The sequence below is a fragment of the Carlito syrichta genome, unplaced genomic scaffold (genome assembly GCF_000164805.1).
Source record: "Carlito syrichta isolate Samal-C Ts95f unplaced genomic scaffold, Tarsius_syrichta-2.0.1 Scaffold301618, whole genome shotgun sequence".
NCBI lineage: Eukaryota > Metazoa > Chordata > Mammalia > Primates > Tarsiidae > Carlito > Carlito syrichta.
Window position 1 is genome coordinate 9,387 of NW_007245714.1, and position 21,885 is coordinate 31,271.

The 21,885-nt window shown below is 44.9% G+C and overlaps 2 protein-coding genes across 4 annotated transcripts in view; one reads left to right on the plus strand and one right to left on the minus strand.

Annotated features, from left to right (window-relative positions):
• The window catches only part of ECHDC2 (enoyl-CoA hydratase domain containing 2), a 15,518-nt gene extending 8,933 nt beyond the window's left edge, over positions 1–6,585 (plus strand). For 2 of the 3 annotated variants that reach the window (XM_008054933.2, XM_021710860.1), the window contains 3 exons: positions 3,590–3,640; positions 5,125–5,172; positions 5,937–6,585. In XM_008054933.2, coding sequence (XP_008053124.2) covers positions 3,590–3,640; positions 5,125–5,172; positions 5,937–6,014 — 177 coding nt within the window. In that variant the 3' untranslated portion in view covers positions 6,015–6,585. The remainder of the gene's footprint in view (positions 1–3,589; positions 3,641–5,124; positions 5,173–5,936) is intronic. The other variant, XM_021710861.1, reaches the window with a different exon arrangement.
• A 2,739-nt stretch (positions 6,586–9,324) lies between these two features.
• The window catches only part of ZYG11A (zyg-11 family member A, cell cycle regulator), a 66,247-nt gene continuing 53,686 nt past the window's right edge, over positions 9,325–21,885 (minus strand). The window contains exons 12-15 of the mRNA XM_021710858.1: positions 19,680–19,874; positions 17,802–17,863; positions 16,735–16,832; positions 9,325–9,488 (exon numbers count right to left, since the gene is read on the minus strand). Of these exons, the coding sequence (XP_021566533.1) occupies positions 9,325–9,488; positions 16,735–16,832; positions 17,802–17,863; positions 19,680–19,874 (519 nt within the window). The remainder of the gene's footprint in view (positions 9,489–16,734; positions 16,833–17,801; positions 17,864–19,679; positions 19,875–21,885) is intronic.

The following is a 21,885-nucleotide window of genomic DNA, read 5'->3' on the forward strand; positions in this document are numbered from 1 at the left end:
GGGTAGCACGTGCCTGTAATTCCAGCTACTCGGAAGGCTGAGGCGGAAGGATCGCCGGAGTCCAGCAGGTCGAGGCTGCGGTGGCCGGGAGCGGCCACTGCACTCCAGTCTGGGCGACAGAGCGAGAGAGACTCCAACTCAAAAAAAAAAAAAAAACCTATACAGAGTATCTCTCATCTGTCAGACACACTTCTAGCTAGGTACCTTAACACAGTGTCTCAATTATTAGAACAATCCAGGTGAGTTGATTATTCCCGTTTTATTTGTGAGAAAACAGACACAGAAAGGTTCAGTAACCTGCTTACTGATCAAGTTCACAAAAAGTGACTGCAGTATCAGAAAAATACACGAGTATTTCAGTATGTATTTTGTACAATACAGAATGAGACATAAAAACTTGGTATTTAGCCGGGCTTAGTGGCTCAGCCTGTAATCCTGCGCTTTGGGAGGCTGAGGTGAGTGGATTGCCTGAGCCCGCGGGTTCGAGACCTGCCTGGGCAACTTGGTGAGACCTCATCTCTACAATAAATCAAAAAATTAGCCGGGCGTGGTAGCGCGCGCCTGTAGTTCCAGCTACTTGGAAGGCTGAGGCGGAAGGATCGCTGGAGCCCAGCAGGTCCAGGCTGCGGTGGCCGGGAGCGGCCACTGAACTCCAATCAGAGTGAGACTCCCAACTCAAAACAAAAAACAAAACCTGTTATTTTTTGAGTCAGGTTCTCACTCTGTTGCCCAGGTTGGAATGCAACGGCGCACAATGATGGTTCACCACAGCCTTGCCCTCCTAGGCTCAGGCCATACTTCATCCATCTTAGCCTCCCACCCAAGTAGCTGGGACTACAGGCATATGACACCACGCCTGGCTAATTTTTTAATTTTTTGTAGAGACAAAGTATCACTGGGATTGCAGGTATAAGCCACCATGCCTGCCCTGTTACTTTAAGAGTGCATAATATATACAGCATTTTAAAAACTGAGAAACTAAATATTTAACACATTTCAAATACAAAAAGCTTACAAACATGTTACAAAGTTACAAATAAGCCTATAAAAAGGTTAACCACGTATCATTTTAGTACTAAAAGATACTGAATTATGAAAAAATTTTAAAGTATTTAATCTTGGAAACAATCCTCCCCTATCCTTTAGATTTAAATAATTCTACCCTTTCTTTTAACTGAGCTCGTTAATTTGGAGGTCAGGGACTACATTTTCTAAAATTGATAGTGAGTTTGGTTTAAAAGACAGCATTTGGGCCAGGCACACTGGCTCATGTCTGTAATCCCAGAACTTTGGGAGGCAGAGGGGAGAGGATTGCCTGAGCCCATCTGTTTGAGACCAGCCTGGACAATGTGGCAAGATCTTGTCTCTACAATAAATCAAAAAATTGGGCCGGGCGCAGTGTCTCACTTGCCTATAATCCCAGCACTTTGGGAGGCCGAGGTGATTGGATCGCCTGAGCCCATAGTTTGGGCAACTTGGCGAGACCTCATCTCTACAATAAGTCAAGAAAAACTAGCTGGGTGCGGTGGTACATGCCTATAGTTCCAGCTACTTGGAAGGCTAAGGTGGAAGGATCGCCTGAGCCCAGCAGGTCGAGGCTGTGATGGCCGTGAGTGTGCCTCTGCACTCCAGCCTGGGCAACAAACAAAACGACAGCATTTGTTTTGTGTTCATTTTTTTAAAGGTTTCACCGTATATAAATGGAGTCTGGTACTGTTGCCTGGACTTTTTTTTTTTCTAGCCTAACAAAAGCTAGTACTAGAGTCATTAATCCCATAGCTGGGACCTTCTGGCAATCTGAAAAACAAACCTTGGGCTCTCAGCTGTGTTCCAGGACTGGTGAGTGCCAGGGATGGTGTAGGTGACCGCCATCTAGTGGACAAATCACTCTGAGTAGAGCGTCAAATGGTTCCAGAGTTCACTCAGCCCAGAAAAAATTGCCAGTATCCACGAGGTCTGCATCTTTAACACTCACACTTCCCTCTTAAACAGTGCACAGGCATTATCTTTTAAATAACGGGTTTACCTGTGGGTTTTTTTTTTTTTTGAGTTGGAGTCTCACTCTGTTGCCCATGCCAGAGTGCAATACCATGCTCACAGCCACCACAGCCTCAACCTGCCAGGCTCAGGTGATCTTTCCACTTCAGACGTCCAAGTAGCTGAAGCCACAGATGCATGCCACCACACTCGGCTGGATTTTTAAAATTTATTGTAGAGGTGAGGTCTCGCCATGTTGCCCAGGCTGGTCTTGAACCCCTAGTGCAGGCAATCCTCTCACCTTGGCCTCCCAAAGTGCTGGGATTACAGGCGTGAGCGACTGTGCCTGGCCCTTTTTTTAAAAAATGAGGTCTCACTCTGGCACCCAAGTTGAAATGCAGTGACATGATTATGGCTTACCATCGCCTCAACTTCCTGGGTCCAGGCGATCCTTCCACTTCAGCCTCCCAAGTAGCTGGGACCACAAGTATGTGCTACCATGCCCAACTAACATTTTTAACATTTTTTGTAGACAAGGTTCAGGTTGGTCTCGAACTCCTGGGCTCAAGCAATCCTCTAGTTCTGGCCTTCCAGAGTGATGGGATTACAGGCATGAGCCACCACGCCCAGCCTGATAAAGTCTTATAACACTTCAGATCATACCATGTGAGTAAGATAGGAAGTAAATGCATCCCTTGCCTGGAAGTGGGGCTGGGGCTGAGGCTGGACTGCCAGGGCTGCTGTGGAAGCAAGACCAGTGACAAAGCAAAGATGATGCTGCTGCCACGTGGCTGTGTTAAAATGTTGCCAGTCAGCCGGGCTTGGTGGCTCAGCCTGTAATCCCACGCTTTGGGAGGCTGAGGTGAGTGAATTGCCTGAGCCGGCGGGTTCGAGACCCACCTGGGCAACTTGGCAAGACCTCGTCTCTACAATAAATCAAAAATTAGCCAGGTGTGGTAGCGTGCATCTGTAGTTCCAGTTACTTGGAAGGCTGGGGCGGAAGGATGGCCGGAGCCCAGCAGGTCGAGGCTGCAGTGAGCGGGAGCAGCCACTGCACTCTAGTCTGGGCGACAGAGTGAGACTCCAACTCAAAAAAAAAAAAAAAAAAGGTTGCCAGCCCTGTCAGACTTGAAAGCTCAAGTTCCTAACACCGACTTTTGTCACTCTGCTGGGGCAAAGCCTGCCTACATAAGTGGAGGGGGCGTTTGCTAGAGGAGGCAGAGGAAGGAAGCAGCAGTGGAAAAGGTGGGTAGGAGCCAATTCAAGCCTCACCAACGACTCACTAGATAAACAGGGCCAAATGCTTCCCCCTCCCTATGCCTCAATTTCACATCTATAAAACGGAGGAGTAGTGTTACCAGCCTGGAAGGTGGGTAGGGAAGCACTCCGTAAAGTGTAGTATGTTGTACACACTGGAAGGGTGGCAGGAGTGGGAAGATCAGGGATCAGAGTCTGGGTTTCTGCATTATGAAAAGGAACCTCAACTAACAGGTAGGACTAACACTTGTTAACTAGACCAGACCTCTCCCTCTCTTGCAACAGAGCTAGGTACCTCTTGTGAATTCAGACCTCCAATCATGGGTTCCCTCAACCATGCTGTTTCCTTCTCCAGGCCCCCATTGCTGTGAGGCTGGGCAAAGTGGCCATTGACCGAGGAATGGAGGTGAGAGGGTTTGAGGCTGGGACTTGGGTCCACTGAAGTCAGGTGTGGCTGGAACACAGCGCTTTCACTGCTCACAAAGACTGACAGCACAGGTGGAAAAGAACTTAGGAACTGGACTCTTCTAACAGCCTTCGACTGTACCTCTTTCTCTTTGCCTATCTCCAAAATGGGACACTTATCTTCTCAGTTTACCGTCTCCAAAATGGGATGTTTAGCCAGATATTACTGTTTACATTTTATCCTCTTCTTTCTCCCTTGGAGAGAGAAGACAGGTTCAGAAAGGGTACATTCCTTGTCCCAGGTCACAGAGGGAGTAGAAAGAAGCCAGGTCTTGTGGCTCCTAGTCCATTTTGTGGGGTTTGTACTGATGTCAGTAACATGGCCCCAAGGGTAGGGTTTAGGGTGGTGTCTTGGGTGCAGGTAATCCACCCCTAGACGACAACTTACCCATCACACACTCATCACCCACCCAATCTAGACATGAGCTAGGAATTGGGTCACAGAGATGGGTTAATGTGGCCCCTGGACAGAGAGACACAGACACTAATAAAAGGTTAATGGTACCAAGCAAACACCCCAGAAAGGTCAGAGCTGTGCTGTCCATTATGACTGCCACAGGTGGCCTTAGAATTTAATTAAAAGCTAGCGTGTTGGGTTTCTCCTTTGCACTAATCACGCTGCAAGTGCTCGATGGCTACATGTGGCCGGTGGCTACTGTACTGGACAGTACTGAGCTAATGAAAGTTTTCTAGGGTTGGGCCAAGGGAAGAATAAGAATTCCAGAAGAGGAAAAGTATAAGCAAAACACAGAGGCAGGTAATTAAGAAGATTGACTGAATGGGAATGAGACACACAGCATGCACGTCAGCGGATGGGCTTGGTGCTGGACCAAATGGGTTCAAAGGCCAGCTCTTCCACATGCTGTTGTGAACTCTGATATATTATTTCAGTTTTCTATGTCTTAGATTTCTCAGACATGTATGAGAGAGAACCCTTGCTGTGAAAAGTACGTTTCCACACACATACATGCACACACACACACAGTACTTCTCTTAGAACAGTGCTGGTACTAGTCTTGGTAAGCACTGGGACCTGGCACTGGAGAAACTGCCAGGGGCCAGGTCATAAGGCCCAGGACCTTCTTCCTGGGATCAGTGGAAGCTAGCAAAGTTAACTAACGGGAGTGGCAGGAGGCATCGTAAGGCAGCCAAGTGGGAAGGAGGAACACTGGCTGGACTCTGCTCCCATCCTCTGGTGGAACACCTCAGCTCTATGGGCTGGATGGATCCCCACTCTTCTCACAACCCCATTCTCCCAACACTGTTCTGTCACTGTGTGAATGTATTCCTTCTCCAGTAAAGAGCTCCTTTATTACGGCCATCACTGCTCATGTCAACTCATGTAGGCAACAGGGCAAGATAGCTCCCAGTTCGGGTGGAGACGGACAAGGTCAGGCTGACCCAAGAAGCACTTCTTTCTTGCAGGTGGACATTGCATCAGGGATGGCCATTGAAGGGATGTGCTATGCCCAGGTAAGTGGCTGCTGTCAGGCCATGCCTACTTCTTAGCATAGACTGGGCCAGAGTGGGGGGACCTTATATAGCACATGGCCGATTTAAAAGGTTCTTCCCAACCCACAGTCTGACTACACGCCACCCCCTCCTGGCTAACAGGGAGTGGATCAAGGAGAGCCACAGTGCTTCTCTCTGGACTGTTTCCTCAACCATCTAATGTATGGAGGGATGTCCTGCATACTTGGTGCCCAGAATCACAGAATACACGGGTACTTGAGAAAATGGAAGAATAGCTTCTGCTGTTCCTGTACCAGTCAGTATAAAGGCCAGGCTGTAAGCCTGGGATTGACCTGTTCAGTCTCTGATACCTGAATAAATAAAAAATGCTAATCTCCAGGCTAACGAATATCCAAAATACTTCTAAGTAAGGGGTCCTGGAACTTGTAGAATCTAGTGTGAACCAGCTATACACCTTGATTCACAGCCAGATTTCTTGCTGCAAAGCCTAATTGCAGTCAAGCAGCCTCCTATCAGACTGCAGCGGAGGGCAGGGAGTGTTGTGGAGTCGTGAAAGCAACATGCAAGCAGAAGCTCATGGCTTCCCCAGAAAACCAAGAATATACTGAGGCGTATACCTTTGCTTGGCTCAAACACCAGAGTCTAGACACAATGGAAACACTTGGAGCCTGGCTTTGTCATGGGCTGGACAAAGTTTGTTGAGCAACGTTTTTTTGGCCTCTGGTCCTGCTCCCCCAAAACTAAAATTCTGTACACTGTTGCAGAACATCCCAACCCGAGACCGGCTGGAGGGCATGGCAGCCTTCAGGGAGAAGCGACCCCCAAAATTTGTTGGCGAGTGACCTCCATTTAACCTTCAGTACAGGAGATGAATGCCTCAAAGAGAAGGAACCAGAAGGAAAATTTGAAGCAGGCCCACCCTCATCGTTTCACCTCTTTGGGTGTCAGTTTCTTCATAGGATGATGATAGATGTAAGATGACTGGCACGATGCCTAGTACCTAGGTGCTCACCATACCACCTACTGCCTATCTTCCTTATCCTCACCCTGGCTAGTCGCTAGTGCCGGGTTTGTTGTCAGAGAATGCTTATCTCTCCCTACTCCAATGATAGACACTAAAACAGACCCCTTTGTCTTTGTATCACTGGCTTTAGGTCCTGACCTCTCTGTTATCAGGCTCTTACTAGAGATGTCAAGAGATTTAAGTTACTCCCAGTTTCTGTCTCTGGACAATAGAGAGAATAGGTAAACTCTGGTATTGGCTGAACACATATCAGGAGTCAGACTGCAGACCCCAGCTCTCTGCCAACAACCTAGGACAAATTGCTTATTAAACTCTCTAGGCCTTAGCTTTCTCACTTGCAAAATGAAACTGTTGTAAAGATTAAATAAATAAATACACCTCATGTTCAATAAATGTGTTATAATTGTTAATTTAGAATAATCTTGAGAGAAACAAATGAGATCATCACTGTGAAAATGTTTTGCAAACTACAGGATGGCAAGAAAATCTCTGATGGCCTTCAGGAGCACTGAGAAGGGAGGATCAGGGAATGGGCAAGTAGCACTGGAACTGAAGCCTGGATTCACACACATGTGAAGCAAAGCAGAAGAAACCTGAGGGGAACAGCATAAGCAAGGGTGAAGAGGAGGATGACACACACAGAAACAAGGAAGGGGCTAATACACAGCCATGTTAGTCTCAATACCCCTCCCTCCTTTTGTATTAAGGCTGCATCTTAAGCTATGGCCTTGTGCTCGTGTTCTAACCGTATCTGAGTTCTGGCTAAGCTAAGGCTAGCCCTGGCCTACAGTCACTAAACCACAGGCATGGACACATACGAGTAGCACTGTTGATTTGTTGCTAAATAAAAATGTGCCCTCGAGGTTATGCCTGTATCCTGGGTTACAGACAAACTCAGGCCTTACAATCAACACAAACCACACCAGCTAAGACAATTCAGGAAAGTAACAACCTTACTGAACCTTCTCCTTCTCATCTGTTATATGAGAATAAAACTTACCTACCCATGAGGATGGCTGTAAATGAGGCAAAACTCGAAAGGGGGCCTGGTACAGACATGCTGGTGTCCCCAACAGATCCTCACATTAGCAAACGCTACCATCTTTTACACAACACTCTGAGGTACTGGAACCCAGGTCAGTAAACCAAAATACCTTTTTTAGAATCACGCAGAAGGGTGTGAGAAAATAGAGTACAATCCAAGGTTTATGGAAGAAAATATGTTACAAATTCTGCTTCTCTAGTTAAACACTAGTAATCGTTTTTTGGAACATAGTTTAGATAAGTAAGAATGAATTTCTTCCTCATTTGATTCCAAAAGATGGTACACAGCACTCCAGTTAAGAGTCTGGACCAGCTGGACGTGGTGGCTCACACCTACGATCTCAGCACTTTGGGAGGCCGAGGTAAGAGGATTGTCTGAGTCCACAGGTTCGAGACCAGCCTGGGAAATTTGATGAGACCTCATCTCTACAATAAATTAAAAAATTAGCCGGGCGTGATGGCGCATACCTATAGTCCCAGCTACTTGGAAGCCTGAAGTAGAAGTATTGCGCAAGTCCAGCAGGTCGAGGCTGTGGGGCCCATGAGTGTGACACTACACTCTAGCCTGGGCGACAGAGTGAGACTCCGACTCAAAAACAAAAAACAAAAAAAAAGTCTGGACCAAGCCAGGGAAATAAGAAAAAATTAGTCCTAAAATACACTAAAATAAGCAAGAATTTATTTTGTTTTCTGAAAAACTTAAATTTAAACAAGTAAATGACAGAACATATTCATTAATAATCAATAATGAGGCAAAGAAGGGGTCCATACTCTATCCTAAGAGCAGCTTTGCAGAAGACATAGAAAAAGCTTCTGATGAGGCCAGGCGTGGCAGCTCAAGCGTGTAATCCCAGCACTTCGGGAGGCCAAGGCGAAAGGATTGCCTGAGCCCAGGAGTTCAAGACCAGCCTGGGCAACTTGGTGAGACCTTGTCTCTACAATAAATAAAAAAATTATCCGGGCATGGTAGTGCATACCTGTAGTTCCAGTTACTTGGAAGGCTGAAGCAGAAGGAGTCCCTGAGCCCAGCAGGTCGAGGCTACAGTGGCCACCTGTGTGCCACTACACTCCAGCCTGGGCGACAGAGTGAGACTCCAAATAAAAAAAAGCTTCTGATGGAGTCCATATTGCAGTTAAGGCTGGTTCTCAGAAAAGCTTGTGTTTTTCTATCTCCATCCTGGGTAAGAACACTTCCTTGAAATGCTTGGCAAAGTCTTCCTCTGGCTGTCTACTTCCTCCCGTTTTTGTCAGTCTCACCCAAGTAAAATTTTGAGGAATGGAGATTCATCATTCCGTATAATCTTTTATCTATTCATCTAAACACTTTCCTCAAGCCTAAGTCCCACCATGCCCCACCTGCTCATCCATGTATACAGAATGTTATGCTCACTCAGTTTAACTTGTCAAGTTGCGGGGAAAAAGGCCAAGATAGAAAATGCAAAACTGTAAAAAATTTATTTCTCTTTCTTCCACCCCTCAAAGGAAAAGTTCTTGGGTATCTGGGAGGAAACACACACACACACACACACACAAATAAATATTTCTTTAAAAAATTTCTTTTCTCTCATCCTCCAAGGGAGGTTCTGCCTTCTAAAGAACATATTCATAAACATATATTTCCCAACTTCTCTTCCCGTAGTTTCACATAGCTCTGAATAAGAACTCAGGAAATTTAACAAATACCAAGACCTCTCAATAGGTCCTTTCTACTTCTGGGTCAAGAGGCCTTGCTTCCCTGACAAGCTCCTAAAATGAACAAATTGTCTAGGCCTAGAGAAAAATAACTGGCATAGCTATTCCAACACAAGCTCCCAAGTATTCCCAGAATCTATGGTTTGATTCTTCAAAATTGCTGCTGAAGGGTATCCCCAGAATCACTCCACCTCGACTTGGGATACTGGCTAGCAAACAAATTCAACCTTTATGTAACTTACAGAAAATCAACAATAAAAGGGCAATGAAACAGCCAACTGACAAACTCCAACAACCACCGATTTCAACATCCAATTACTGCCAGGCCAGAAGACCTGATGCTGAGGAACAGAGAGTATGCCTCTGAAGCCCGTTAGGTTAGGAAGACCACCTCACACAGAGGAGGGTCTCTGAAAATTCAGGAAATGCATTGTGAAGTCATCGAGAATGGAGGCTGCAATCTGCTGTGCTTGGGGGTTTGCCTCAGTGTGCTCCAGGATGTCACACAAAAGCTGTAATCCGCCTTCTTCCACTAACAGTTTGCAGTATTTGCTGGCTGAAAGAAAATCAAGCAAAGACACTCCATGGGAACCTGACATTTTAAATATTCTCAAGATAGTCTGTTCACCTTTCTGAAGAATAAGTAGGTTTAATCCTGTTGGTCCAGGAATTAACAGATAAAATGAGTCAATTTCAAAGAAGTACGTCAAAACTTAAATAATGCTTGGCTTCTGCAATGAGATAACAGATTATCATTTTAGTATATTTACTTCTAGACATCGCTATTTAATCTGCAAAAAGATGCACATTTTTAATTATAAAAACATACATTTGCAGTTCAGGCAATATGTTGGACTAAGTAACCTGACAACACTAGATGCTGAATAAAATATAATTCACACTTTTTTTTTTTGAGTTGGAGTCTCACTACTTCGCCCAGGCTGGAGTGCAGTGGCATGTACACTCAAGGTCACCCTAGCGTCGACCTTCTGGGCTCTAGCGATCCTTCTGCCTCAGCCTTCCCTGTAGCTGGAACTACAGATGCGTGCGACCACGCCTGGCTATTTTTTTTTTTTCTTTTTTTTGAGTTGGAGTCTCACTCTGTCGCCCAGACTGGAGTACAGTGACTGCTCCCAGCCACTGCAGCCTCGATCTGCTGGGCTCCAGCAATCCTTCCGCCTCAGCCTTCTCAGTAGCCGGAATTTCAGGCACACGCTACCACGCCCGGCTGATTTTTTTATTTATTGTAGAGATGAAGTCTCACCAAGTTGCCCAGGCGGGTCTCGAACCCACGGCCTCAGGCAATCCACTCATCTCAGCCTTCCAAAGTGCGGGATTACAGACTGAGCCACCAAGCCCGGCTTTTTAAAAAAATTATATTGTAGAGACGAGGTCTCACCGGGTTGCCTGGGCTGGTCTCAAACCTGCGGGCTCAGGCAATCCACTTGCCTCGGCCACCTAAAGTGCTGGATTACAAGCTGGGCCACTGCGCCCAGACTAATTCACACATTTTTAAATGCATAGATGAATGCACAAAGTAAAATTTTCCAGGAGCCAGAAACACAGAGCAGAGAGCACTTGAGCTCACATAAGCAAACCTGCAGCTATCCTGGGGCAGAAGGAGACCATTAGTCTTAGTAATCTAGGCATTTAGATTTTAACTTGCAAAGTTGGAAGCAAAAAATCAGTGCATAAAGCTGGATACTCAAAAGGTTACACAAAACGGGTTCGGTGGCTCAGCTTGTAATCTCGCGCTTTGGGGGGCTGAGGTGAGTGGACTGCCTGAGCCCGCAGGTTCAAGACCTGCCTGGGCAACTTGGTGAGACCTCATCTCTACAATAAATCAAAAAAATCAGCCGGGCATGGTAGCGCGTACCTGTAATTCCGACTACTTGGAAGGCTGAGGCGGAAGGATCGCCGGAGCCCAGTGGGTCGAGGCTGTGGTGGTCGGGAGCAGCCACTGCACTCCAGTCTGGGCAACAGAGTGAGACTCCAACTCAAAAAAAAAAAAAAAAGGTTACACAAGAGAAAGGATAAGACAATGAAGCATTTCTGTCTTGGCCTGGGCACTAGACCTACATAGGAGCAGCAGAGGTCTCCTGAATATTCATTACCACAGTATCAAGTGGGTAATAGGGTTTGGATTTACACTACCTGAATGTTGCTAAGAAATTAAGTTTAAAAATTCAGCCAACGCTGGATACAGTGGTTCATGCTTTTTTTTAATATATTTTTTATTTTAAAATTGTGAGCTGGGCTCGGTGGCTCAGGCTGTAATCCCGTGCTTTGGGAGGCTGAGGTGAGTGGATTGCCTGAGCCTGAGGGTTCGAGACCCGGCTGGGCAACTTGGCGAGACTTTATCTCTACAATAAATCAAAAACCAGCCAGGCATGGTAGTGTACACTGTACTTCCAGCTACTTGGAAGGCTGAGGCAGAAGGATCGCCGGAGCCCAGCAGGTCGAGGCTGCGGTGGCTGGGAGTGGCCACTGCACTCCAGTCTGGGTGAGAGTGAGACTTCAACTCAAAAAAATAAAATAAAATAAAATAAAATAAAATAAAATAAAATAGTGGGGTACAGTTAAGGGTTAGGTATACAAATATTCATTGTGCAGAGACCCTTGTTGATGAGGTGTGCCCCCCTTTCCCCAGACAGATATTGATTACCGTTAATCCCACCTCCCTTTCCCTCCCTGCCCCCCCCATAATTTCCCACCACTGTCAATCCTTTTCTTAGAGTATTACAGTAGTTGTTCAAGGTCCACTTAAGAGTGAGAACATGTGATACTCAGATCTTTGTTTCTGTGAGAGATCACTCAGTATTATAAACTCTAATTCTATCCAGATTGCTGCGAAATTAATGATTTTGTTCTTTTTTATGGCTGCGTAATATTCCACTGTGTACAAGTACATTTTTTTTAATCCAGTCCTCTTTTGATGGATAGCATGGTTGGTTCCATAATCTTGCTATCGTGAACAATGCTGCAATAAACATATGTGTGCAGGTATCTTTTTTATAGAGTGATTTGAGTTCTTCAGGGTATATTCCCAGTAGGGGGAGTGTGGGGTAGTGGGTCATGCTTGTAATCTCAGCACTTTGAGAGGCCAAGGCAGGAGAATTGTTTGAGCCCAGGAGTTTGAGACCAGCCTGGGCAACATAGCAAGACCTCATTTCAATCAAATAATCAATCAATCAATAACCCAAGCCTAGGGAAACCTCTGGAGCACTTCACAGAAGCAAGTATGAAACTGTGCTGAATGAATAAATCTATTCTAAAATAGTCTCACAGAAAACCAACAAGCCCTGCCTGTAATCCCGCAATTTGGGAGGCTGAGGTGAGTGAATTGCCTGAGCCGGCGGGTTCGAGACCACCTGGGCAACTTGGCGAGACCTCATCTCTACAATAAATCAAAAAATTAGCCGGGCGTGGTAGCGCACACCTGTAATTCCCGCTACTTGAAAGGCTGAGGCGGAAGGATCACCGGAGCCCAGCAGGTCGAGGCTGCAGTGGCCGGGAGCAGCCACTGCACTCCAGTCTGGGTGACAGTGAGACTCCAACTCAAAAAAAAAAAGAAAAACAACAAGCCCTGTGAAAGGCGATCTCATAATAAAAAAAAAAAAACAGCTAGATTAGACCAACCCACCTCAACATAGCACACACAATAAGGTCAGATAAAGACCGCAAAATAATTACTTTTAAGAATAAAAAGCAAATATTTGAAAAAGCAAATAGAAATTATACATGTTTTTAATGTGTCACGGAAAGTAAACACTTAATCAGTCAAAAAGCAGACTTAAGACTCAGTTAAGAAAAGAAATAATGAACTTGAAACCACACCTAAAGCAAATGTCAAGAAAGCACAAAGAAACAAAAATGTGCTATGGTTTGAGTATAATCCCCAGAAGTTGACGTGTTGGAAATTTAATTCCTCAATATGTTATTGTTGGGAGCTGGGGCCTTGTGGGTGGTATTTGGGTCACGTGGGCTCAGCTCTCATAAAGAATAATTCTGGGTCAGGCACAGTGGCTCAAGTCTGCAATCCCAGTACCTTGGGAGGCCAAGGCGAGAGAATTGCCTAAGCTCAGGGGTTCAAGACCAGCCTGGGCAACTTGGTTACCAAGCCTATAGTTCCAGCAACTTGGAAGGCTGAAGCAGAAGGACTGCCTGAGCCCAGCAGGTTGAGGCTGTGGTGGCCGTGAGCATGCCACTGCATTCTAGCGACAGAGTAAGACGCCAACACTCAGAAAAAAAAAAAAAGAATTCTGGCCAGGCACAGGGACTCACACCTATAATTCCAGCACTTTGAGAGGCCAAGACAAGAGGATTCCCTGAGCCCAGGAGTTCAAGACCTACCTGGGCAACATGGTGAGACCTTGTCTCTATGATAAATCAAAAAATTAGCTGAACATGGTGACACACACCTGCAGTCCCAGATACTCTGGAGACTGAGGAGGAAATATCACATGAGACTAGGTCGAGGCTGCAGTGAGCTGTGACAATAGCCTGGGCAACAGAGACCCCAATTCCAAAATAAATTAATACAATAAAAATAAAATACTTAAATACAACAAACAAAATCAGACAATAAACTGGGAAAAATATATTTACCACATTATCACAAAGACCTTCTATACAGTGTTCTTTCAAATAAAAAAGACAAAAAGCATACAAAGGACCATCAACAGAAAATTCATAGAAGAGGAAATGACTCTGCACACAGGTAGTCCGGTTCCAGAATCTGTCCTCTAAACTGCCACACTACTTTGCACATGTGTATCTTTTTCTACTTATATTTATGTAATTATTTATTGAAGCAGTGTTTGTAAAAAGAAAAGAGTGGAAACGATGCCCATTCAAAGGAGACTGGTTGAATAAATTATTATATCCATACAGTGAAGAAAACACTGAGTAGTCTTATTAATAGTGATTACTCTGAAGTCAGATCACTAGATTAGAACGTTGGCTCTAGTTGTTTTATTGACAAGTTACTGATTCTTTGTGAATTAGTTTCCTCATCTGTGATATATGGATAATAATAATAGTAATAATGATGCTACACCCTCCCAGGTTTTGTGAAAATTAAATGAGTTACTCATAAAGACTTTTCAACACTGCTTGGCATATAAGTAAATACTCAACTAAATTTTAGCTGCTTTTATGGTTACTCCTGTTGTAACTGAATATACTGGAGTCTGTTTCAGGGCAGCTCTGATCCACTGCTCTGCTATCTATTCATATGTCAGTGCCACTCATGGTATCTTTTTATAATGTTAAGAGAAGCGTTAAGGCAAGCACCTAAAATCCTTTTTTTCTTTTTTCTTTTTAAAAGAGACAGGGTAGCCGGGCTCCGTGGCTCAGCCTATAATCCCGCGCCTTTGGGAGGCTGAGGTGAGTGGATTGCCTAAGCCGGCGGGTTCGAGACCCGCCTGGGCAGCAAGACCTCATCTCTACAATAAATCAAAAAATCAGCCGGGCGTGGTAGCGCATGCCTGTAATTCCGGCTACTCGGAAGGCTGAGGCAGAAGGATCGTGGGAGCCCAGCAGGTCGAGGCTGCGGTGGCCGGAAGTGGCCACTGCACTCCAGTCTGGTTGACAGAGTGAAACTCCAACTCAAAAAAAAAAAAAAGAGACAGGGTCTAACATTTGCCCAGGCTACAGTGCAGTGGTGCAATCATAGCTCACTGCAGCCTCTAAATCCAGGACTCAAGGGATACTCCCACCTCAGCCACCTGAGTATATGGAACCACAGGCACATGCCACCACATTCAGCTAATTTAAAAAAAAAAACTTTTATAGAGACAAGTTCTCGCTAAATTATCCAGGGTGGTTTTAAAATCTTGGCCCCCAAAGCACTGGAATTACAGGCACCCCTAAAAATCATTATTCTGTGTTAGTTTTTTGCTCTTTATTGTGCCAGATAAACTTTAGAATAATTTTCAGACCACCTAATCTCTTACCTATTCACTTGAATTGTACTATATCCATAAAGTAAAAACAACTGACATCTGTGTAAATACGTCTTTTACATAGCATGTTTCATATTTCAGGGTTTTAAATTATCTCATAGTTTTCTGCATATACATCTTGTAACTTGTTGAAGCCATTTTTTTAAAGTAGAGGTCTCAACTCCGTTGCCCAGGCTAAAGTGCAGTGGCATGCTCACGGCTTTCCCAGCATAGACCCACTAGGTTCTGGCGATCCTTCCCCTCAGCCTTCCCAGTAGCTGGAACTACAGGCATGTGCTATAACACCCAGCTAATTTTTTGATTTGTTGTAGAAACGAAGTCTCACCATGTTGCCCAGGCTGGTCTCGAACCCGCAGGCTCAAGTAATCCTCTCGCCCTGGTCCCCTAAAGTGCTGGAATTACAGGCTTAAGCCATTGTGCCCGGCCTAAGCCCTTTTTAAATATTTTGTTTATAATGTGAATGTTATCTTTTTCCTTAATTACATTTTCTGATTTTTGCTGGTATTAGACAACTGTTGGTTTTTGTAGATTTAATTTATAGCTAGTCAACATGCTAAACTGTTAATTATTTTATTTTTTATTTTAGTTGGAGTCTTACTCTGTCACCCAGGCTGGAGTGCAGAGGCACGATCACAGCCACCACAGCCTCAACCTGCTGGGCTCAGGTGATTCCTTTGTCTTCCTCAGCCTTCCAAGTAGCTGAAACCACAGGAGCACATCACCATGCCCAGCTAATTTGTTGATTTATTGTAAAGACGAGGTCTTGCCAAGTTGTCCAACTGGTCTTGAACCTGTGGGCTCAGGCAATTCTCTCACCTTCACCTCCCAAAGTGCTAGGTTTACAGGTATAAGCCACCGCACCCAGCTTAAACCTTTAATTTAAAACACTGTCTCTTGGGTTTTCTAATATAGAATCATAGTTTGTATCTCTTATATAGTAACAGCAAAATTTCTGTAATAATCCTGAAAAGTTTTCTATAATAAACTAAAAATTGTCAAAGGAGAATTTAAACAGCAAAACACGTAAAAACATTTAATCTGAATGGGAAATAACCCCTGATTTCTGGCCGCCAAGTTTCCCACAGACCATTACAAAGATTGTTACTGATAAACTGTCGAGTGAAAAGAACAAGCCATAGGATAGTATGCACAGAATAAGCCCATTTTGTTTCAAAATATCGTATTTCATATATATACAGCATACACTAAATATTGCATGGATACAGAAAAGTATCTGAAAAGATAGTTATCAGATATTATCGGTGCTTACCTGTGGGGAACAGAAGTGGGAGCAGAGTTTCACATTCTCTATTGCTTGATATCTACTCCCAATATATGACTAATTCTGTAGCATTTTTTAAACTAATGAGAACGTTCGGCTCAGCCCGTAATCCCGCGCCTTTGGGAGGCTGAGGTGAGTGGATTGCCTGAGCCCGCGGGTTCGAGACCTGCCTGGGCAACTTGGTGAGACCATATCTCTACAATAAATTAAAAAATTAGCCGGGTGTGGTAGCGCATGCCTGTAGTTCCAGTTACTTGGAAGGCTGAGGCGGAAGGATCGCCGGAGCCCAGCAGGTCGAGGCTGCGGTGGCCAGGAGCAGCCACTGCACTCCAGTCTCGGTGGCAGAGTGAGACTGCACTCCAGTCTCGGTGGCAGAGTGAGACTCCTACTCAAAAAAAACCCCCAAAAAACGAGAAGGTTCTTCAGTTTCTTTTTAAAAACAGCTAAATTCAGAGGACAGAGGTGAACAATTATTTCAAAAATTCATCCCGAACTTATTACACGGAGAAATAGCTAGAAAATTATTATGTCTTGAATACATATGGAATACTTACGGTTTTTACTGCAGATATGGTACATGGCCCATAGTGCCCAAAGCTGAACCTCTGGTTGAGAGAAGTTGCCAAGGAGTGGGAAAAATGCCTTGAGTGATCTAGAAAAGTACAAAGATTAAGAACTCAGGCTAATGTTCAGGGACATAATAATTTTTAACTTTCCCAACAGAGTCAAGTCCTCACTGATTACTGACATATTACTGAGCATACAATATGAGCCATCATGTAAGAAACTGCATTCTGTGTTAAATACTATACATTCAGTATCTCATTTCATTCTCAATCTACACACTGTCAGCTTTATTTAACAAATGAGCCGGGCTGGATGGCTCAGCCTGTAATCCCTTTGGGAGGCCAAGGTGAGTGGATTGCCTGAACCCGCTGGTTTGAGAACCACTCGGGCAACTTGGCGAGACCTCATCTCTACAATAAATCAAAAATTAGCCAGGCATGGTAGAGAATGCCTGTAGTTCCAACTATTTGGAAGGCTGAGGTGGAAGGATTGCCAGAGCCCAGCAAGTCGAGGCTATGGTGGCCGGGAGCATGCCACTGCACTCCAGTCTGGGCAACAGAGTAAGAGTCCAACTCAAAAAAACCCCCAAAATACAAAAAACAAATAAAGCCAGGCTCGGTGGCTCAGCCTGTAATCTCGCGCCTTTGGGAGGCTGAGGGGAGTGGATTGCTGGGTTAGAGACCAGCCTGGGCAACTTGGCGAGACCTCATCTCTACAATAAATCAAAAATGAGCCGGGTGTGGTAGCACGCGCCTGTGGTTCCAGCTACTTGGAAGGCTGAGGTGGAAAGATCGCCAGAACTCAGCAGGTCGAGGCTGCGGTGGCCGGGAGCGGACGCTGCATTCCAGTCTGGGCGACAGAGTGATATTCTGACTCAAAAAAAAAAAAAGCAAACAAACAAATAAAAGAAACTGAGTCTCACATTTTCTCGAAATGATTTTCGCAGTCCTACAGCAAAATAGGATTTGAACACAAACCTAACTCTACTCTATCACTGTATCATTGAATACACTGGGAACAAGCTTTAGGAAAGGCACAACAACAACAAAATTACCTGTAGGTTACCAATGCTGTCATCTTACAACTTGAACTTGGCCAAATCTGGATGGTTGCATGCTATACCAGAAGAGAGAAATCAAAATTCTAATATTGTATTCCATCATTTACAACAAAAATTTTCAAAATTCAAGAATGATTAAACAAATTTAGGCCAGGCTCCTCGGTGGTTCAGCCTGTAATCCCAGTGCTTTGGGAGGCCAAGGTGAGTGGATTGCCTGAGCCTGTGGGTTCGAGACCTGCCCGAGCAACGTGGCAAAGACCTCATCTCTACAATAAATCAAAAATTAGCCAGGCGTGGTAGTGCATGCCTGTAGTTCCAGCTACTCGGAAGGCTGAGGCTGAAGGATCGCCGGAGCCCAGCAGGGCAAGGCTGCGGTGGCCGGAAGTGTGCCACTGCACTCTAGTCTGGGCGACAGAGTGAGACCTCAACTCAAAAAAATAAATAAATAAAAAATGAACAAATTTAGATACACCAACTTGGCACAACATCAATCAGATAATCATTATATATGCAGAATATATGAGCAAAAGTCATGTGGGTAAAAATGTGATAGAGGATTCTCTTTAAAGATAGTGAACCAGCCAGGCTCAGTGGCTCAGCCTGTAATCCTGTGACTTTGGGAGGCTGAGGCAAGTGGACTGCCTGAGCCCGTGGGTTCGAGACCCACCTGGGCAACCTGGCGAGACCTCATCTCTACAATAAATCAAAAAAAATCAGCTGGGCGTGGTAGCACACGCCTGTAATTCCGGCTACTTGGAAGGCTGAGGCAGAAGGATCGCCGAAGCCCAGCAGGCTGAGGTTGTGGTGGCCAGGAGCGGCCACTGCACTCCAGTCTGGGCGACACAGTGAGACTCCAACTCAAAAAAAAAAAAAAGATAGTGAACCAAGCATGCATTTTCCTCAACTCCTTCCTTAAACACCATTAACAGAATAGTAAAAATGATTTAAAATAAAAGGTGGCCAGGCCAGGCCAGGCTCAGTGGCTCAGCCTGTAATCCCAGCACTTTGGGAGGCAGAGGCAAGAAGATTGCCTGAGCCCATGTCTCTACAATAAAATTTTTTTTAAAAATTAGCCAGCTTGGTAGTGTGCGCCTATGGTTCCAGCTACTGGGAAGGCTGAGGCAGAAGGATTGCCTGAGCCCAGCAGCTTGAGGTGACCATGAATGTACCACTACACTACAGCCTGGGTGAGAGTGAGACTCCAACTCAAAAAACAAAAAATAAAATAAAAGTTGGCCAGGCTTGGTGTAATCCCAGCACTTTGGGAGGCTGAGGTGAGTGGATTACCTGAGTCCACAGGTTCGAGACGAACCCAGGCAACTTGGCGAGACCCCATCTCTACAATAAATAAATTTAAAATGAGCTGGGAACGGTAGTGCATGCCTGTAGTTCGGGCTACTTGAAAGGCTGGGGCTAAACCAGGCTCAGTGGCTCAGCCTGTAATCCTGTGCCTTAGGAGGCTGAGTGAGTGAATTGCCTGAGTCCGCGGGTTGGAGACCCCCCCTGGGCAACGTGGTGAAACCTCATCTCTACAATAAATCAAAAATTAGCTGGGCATGGTGATGCATGCCTATAGTTCCAGCTACTTAGAAGGCTGAGGCGGAAGGATTGCCTGCGCCCAGCAGGTAGAGGCTGCATTGGCCAGGAGTGAGACTCCAACTCAAAAAAAAAACAACAAAGAAAAAGTATTACAAGGAATGCAACAAAATGTTAACAGAGATTAGCTTTGGGTGGAAAGTTACAATTTTTTTCTTCTTGGTTTTTCTGTATTTTTCCCATTTTCTACAGTAATCATATATTATGATCTAGAAAGATAAGTTTTCTGTAATAAGAGATTACACCAGATTTAGTAAAGAAAAATGGCTCCTGTACCAGATCTTGAAGAAGAGCACGCCTCTGAAAGTCATGGGCCATCCAGAGCTGTCCGTCAGATGTCAGGTGGGCGATGATACCAGCAGCAAAATAGCCGACTTCCATTTTGCTACTATGGAGCAAAATGCTGACATGCTTCAGCACATCTTCGGTCACCAGCTTGGAAGACAGCTCTCTGACTTCTGCTATGTTGTTCTACAGGTCAGATGGAGCAGAGAACAGCAGGGGCAGGTTGGGAAAAGAGAATCAGAAGCTATTTCTCCTCCCGTTCCTACTACTGAGATCAGATACATTCAGAACATTGACTCTATCACCCCCTCCATCTCAGCTGAGCTTAATGCCCACAATCCTGCCTCTCGATGAAGTTGAGCATTAATAACAACTGACCGAATAAGCATTTACTAAGAGCCAGGCACAGTACTAGACAAATCAACTATCTTTTTATTTGCCTTATCTCATTTAATCTTTAAAGTAATACAACAAAGAAATGTGACACTCAGTAAGACTAACTTATCAAGCTTACACTGCTAATAATTGTTGAACTAGAACACAAATCCAGGCCTCCCACAAATACTGAACATTACTGAGGGTCTACTCAATGTTATATTACCTTGGCATTTTAACAGTTAACAATGACAGGCAGGTGGTATTTTATTTTATATATTAGTTTTCTATGCTGTAGAACAAATTACCACAAACCTAAGGGCTGAAAACAATATGGTTTCATCTCACAGTATCTATGGGCCTGGAATCTAGGCATGATTTAGCTACCCTCTACTGAAATCTCACGAAGCTGCAATCAAAAGGTTGGCTGGGCTCATTGTCATATGGAGAGACCACTGGGGAAGAACTTACTCCCAAGCTCACTCACTCAGACTGTTAGCAGAGTTCACTTCCTATGGCTGCATGACTGAGTAATTCAGTTTCCCTCAGGCAACCTCAGCTCCCAGAAGCTGCCCAGTTCCTTGAAATGTGGGCTTCCCCCTCCTCCAAACACTTACTTCATGACAGTTTACTGCCTGAAAGCCACTCAGGAAGAGTCCCTAAGGTGTGTCTGCTAACAAGATGAATACACAGATACATATATACACACACATATAAGTATAATCATGGAAGTGATAGCTATCATCATTGCCAGATTCTGTTGCTTAGAAGAAACAGGTCCTGCCCACAATCAAGGAGAGGGGATTATACAGAGATGTGAACACTAGGAGGTTAGAACCACTGGGATTACCTTAGAGTCTATCCACACAAATGAAAAAAACAAAGGTTTAAAGAGATGATGAAATACACAGTCAAAGCAACATAGCAATTCATCCTAGTGCTACCTTCAGCTGTTTCTGAAGCAACTTTCAGGAAAATATATCCTAGACACGAGTGTGTTGAAGACCATAGGACACTAAAGATGAAAGCAAAAATCGAGATGCTGCCCACTCTGCTTCCTGTTTTTCTCAAGACCAGCTGTACCTGTCAACAGCATGGTTTGTGTTCAAGCTATCAGATGCAAGCCCCAAACAAGGAGAGACAAGATGACTGCATCTTTAGTAAAACAGAGAAGGACCCCTCAATTAAGCTCCAAAATTTCTCTTGTAAACCCTCAGCATTCTGACAGAGATAAGGAGACGGAAGGAGAGAGGGAGGAAGAGAGGAAGATCCTGTAGGTCAAGTAGGATACTTAGCACTGTATGGGATACATGAGGCTTTACGCCAACTTTCTGGCATTACTTCCCATTGCTTTTCTCCTTCCCACCTTCTCCCGAAATTCCACTCACTCAGTTTTACACTGTTCCTTGAATACTTACATTTTCTCATCTTCCCTAGTCAAAACTGACCTGTCATTTCTTTCTACTTTTCTGTATCTGCCAGATTTCCAATATTAACCATTTATTCCTACCTGTGAAGCCGTTCACATTTACTCTGTTGCAAGTCCTGAATTTTTAAGGTATACAAAGATACCTTAAAAATTCATAGCCAGGCTCGGTGGCTCAGCCTGTAATCCTGCGCCTTTGGGAGGCTGAGGTGAGTGGATTGCCTGAGCCCACGGGTTCGAGACCCGCCTGGGCAGCGAGACCTCATCTCTACAATAAATCCAAAAATCAGCCGGGCGTGGTGGCACATGCCTATAATTCCGGCTACTCAGAAGGCTAAGGCGGAAGGATTGCCGGAGCCCAGCAGGTCGAGGCTGTGGTGGCCGGGAGTGGCCACG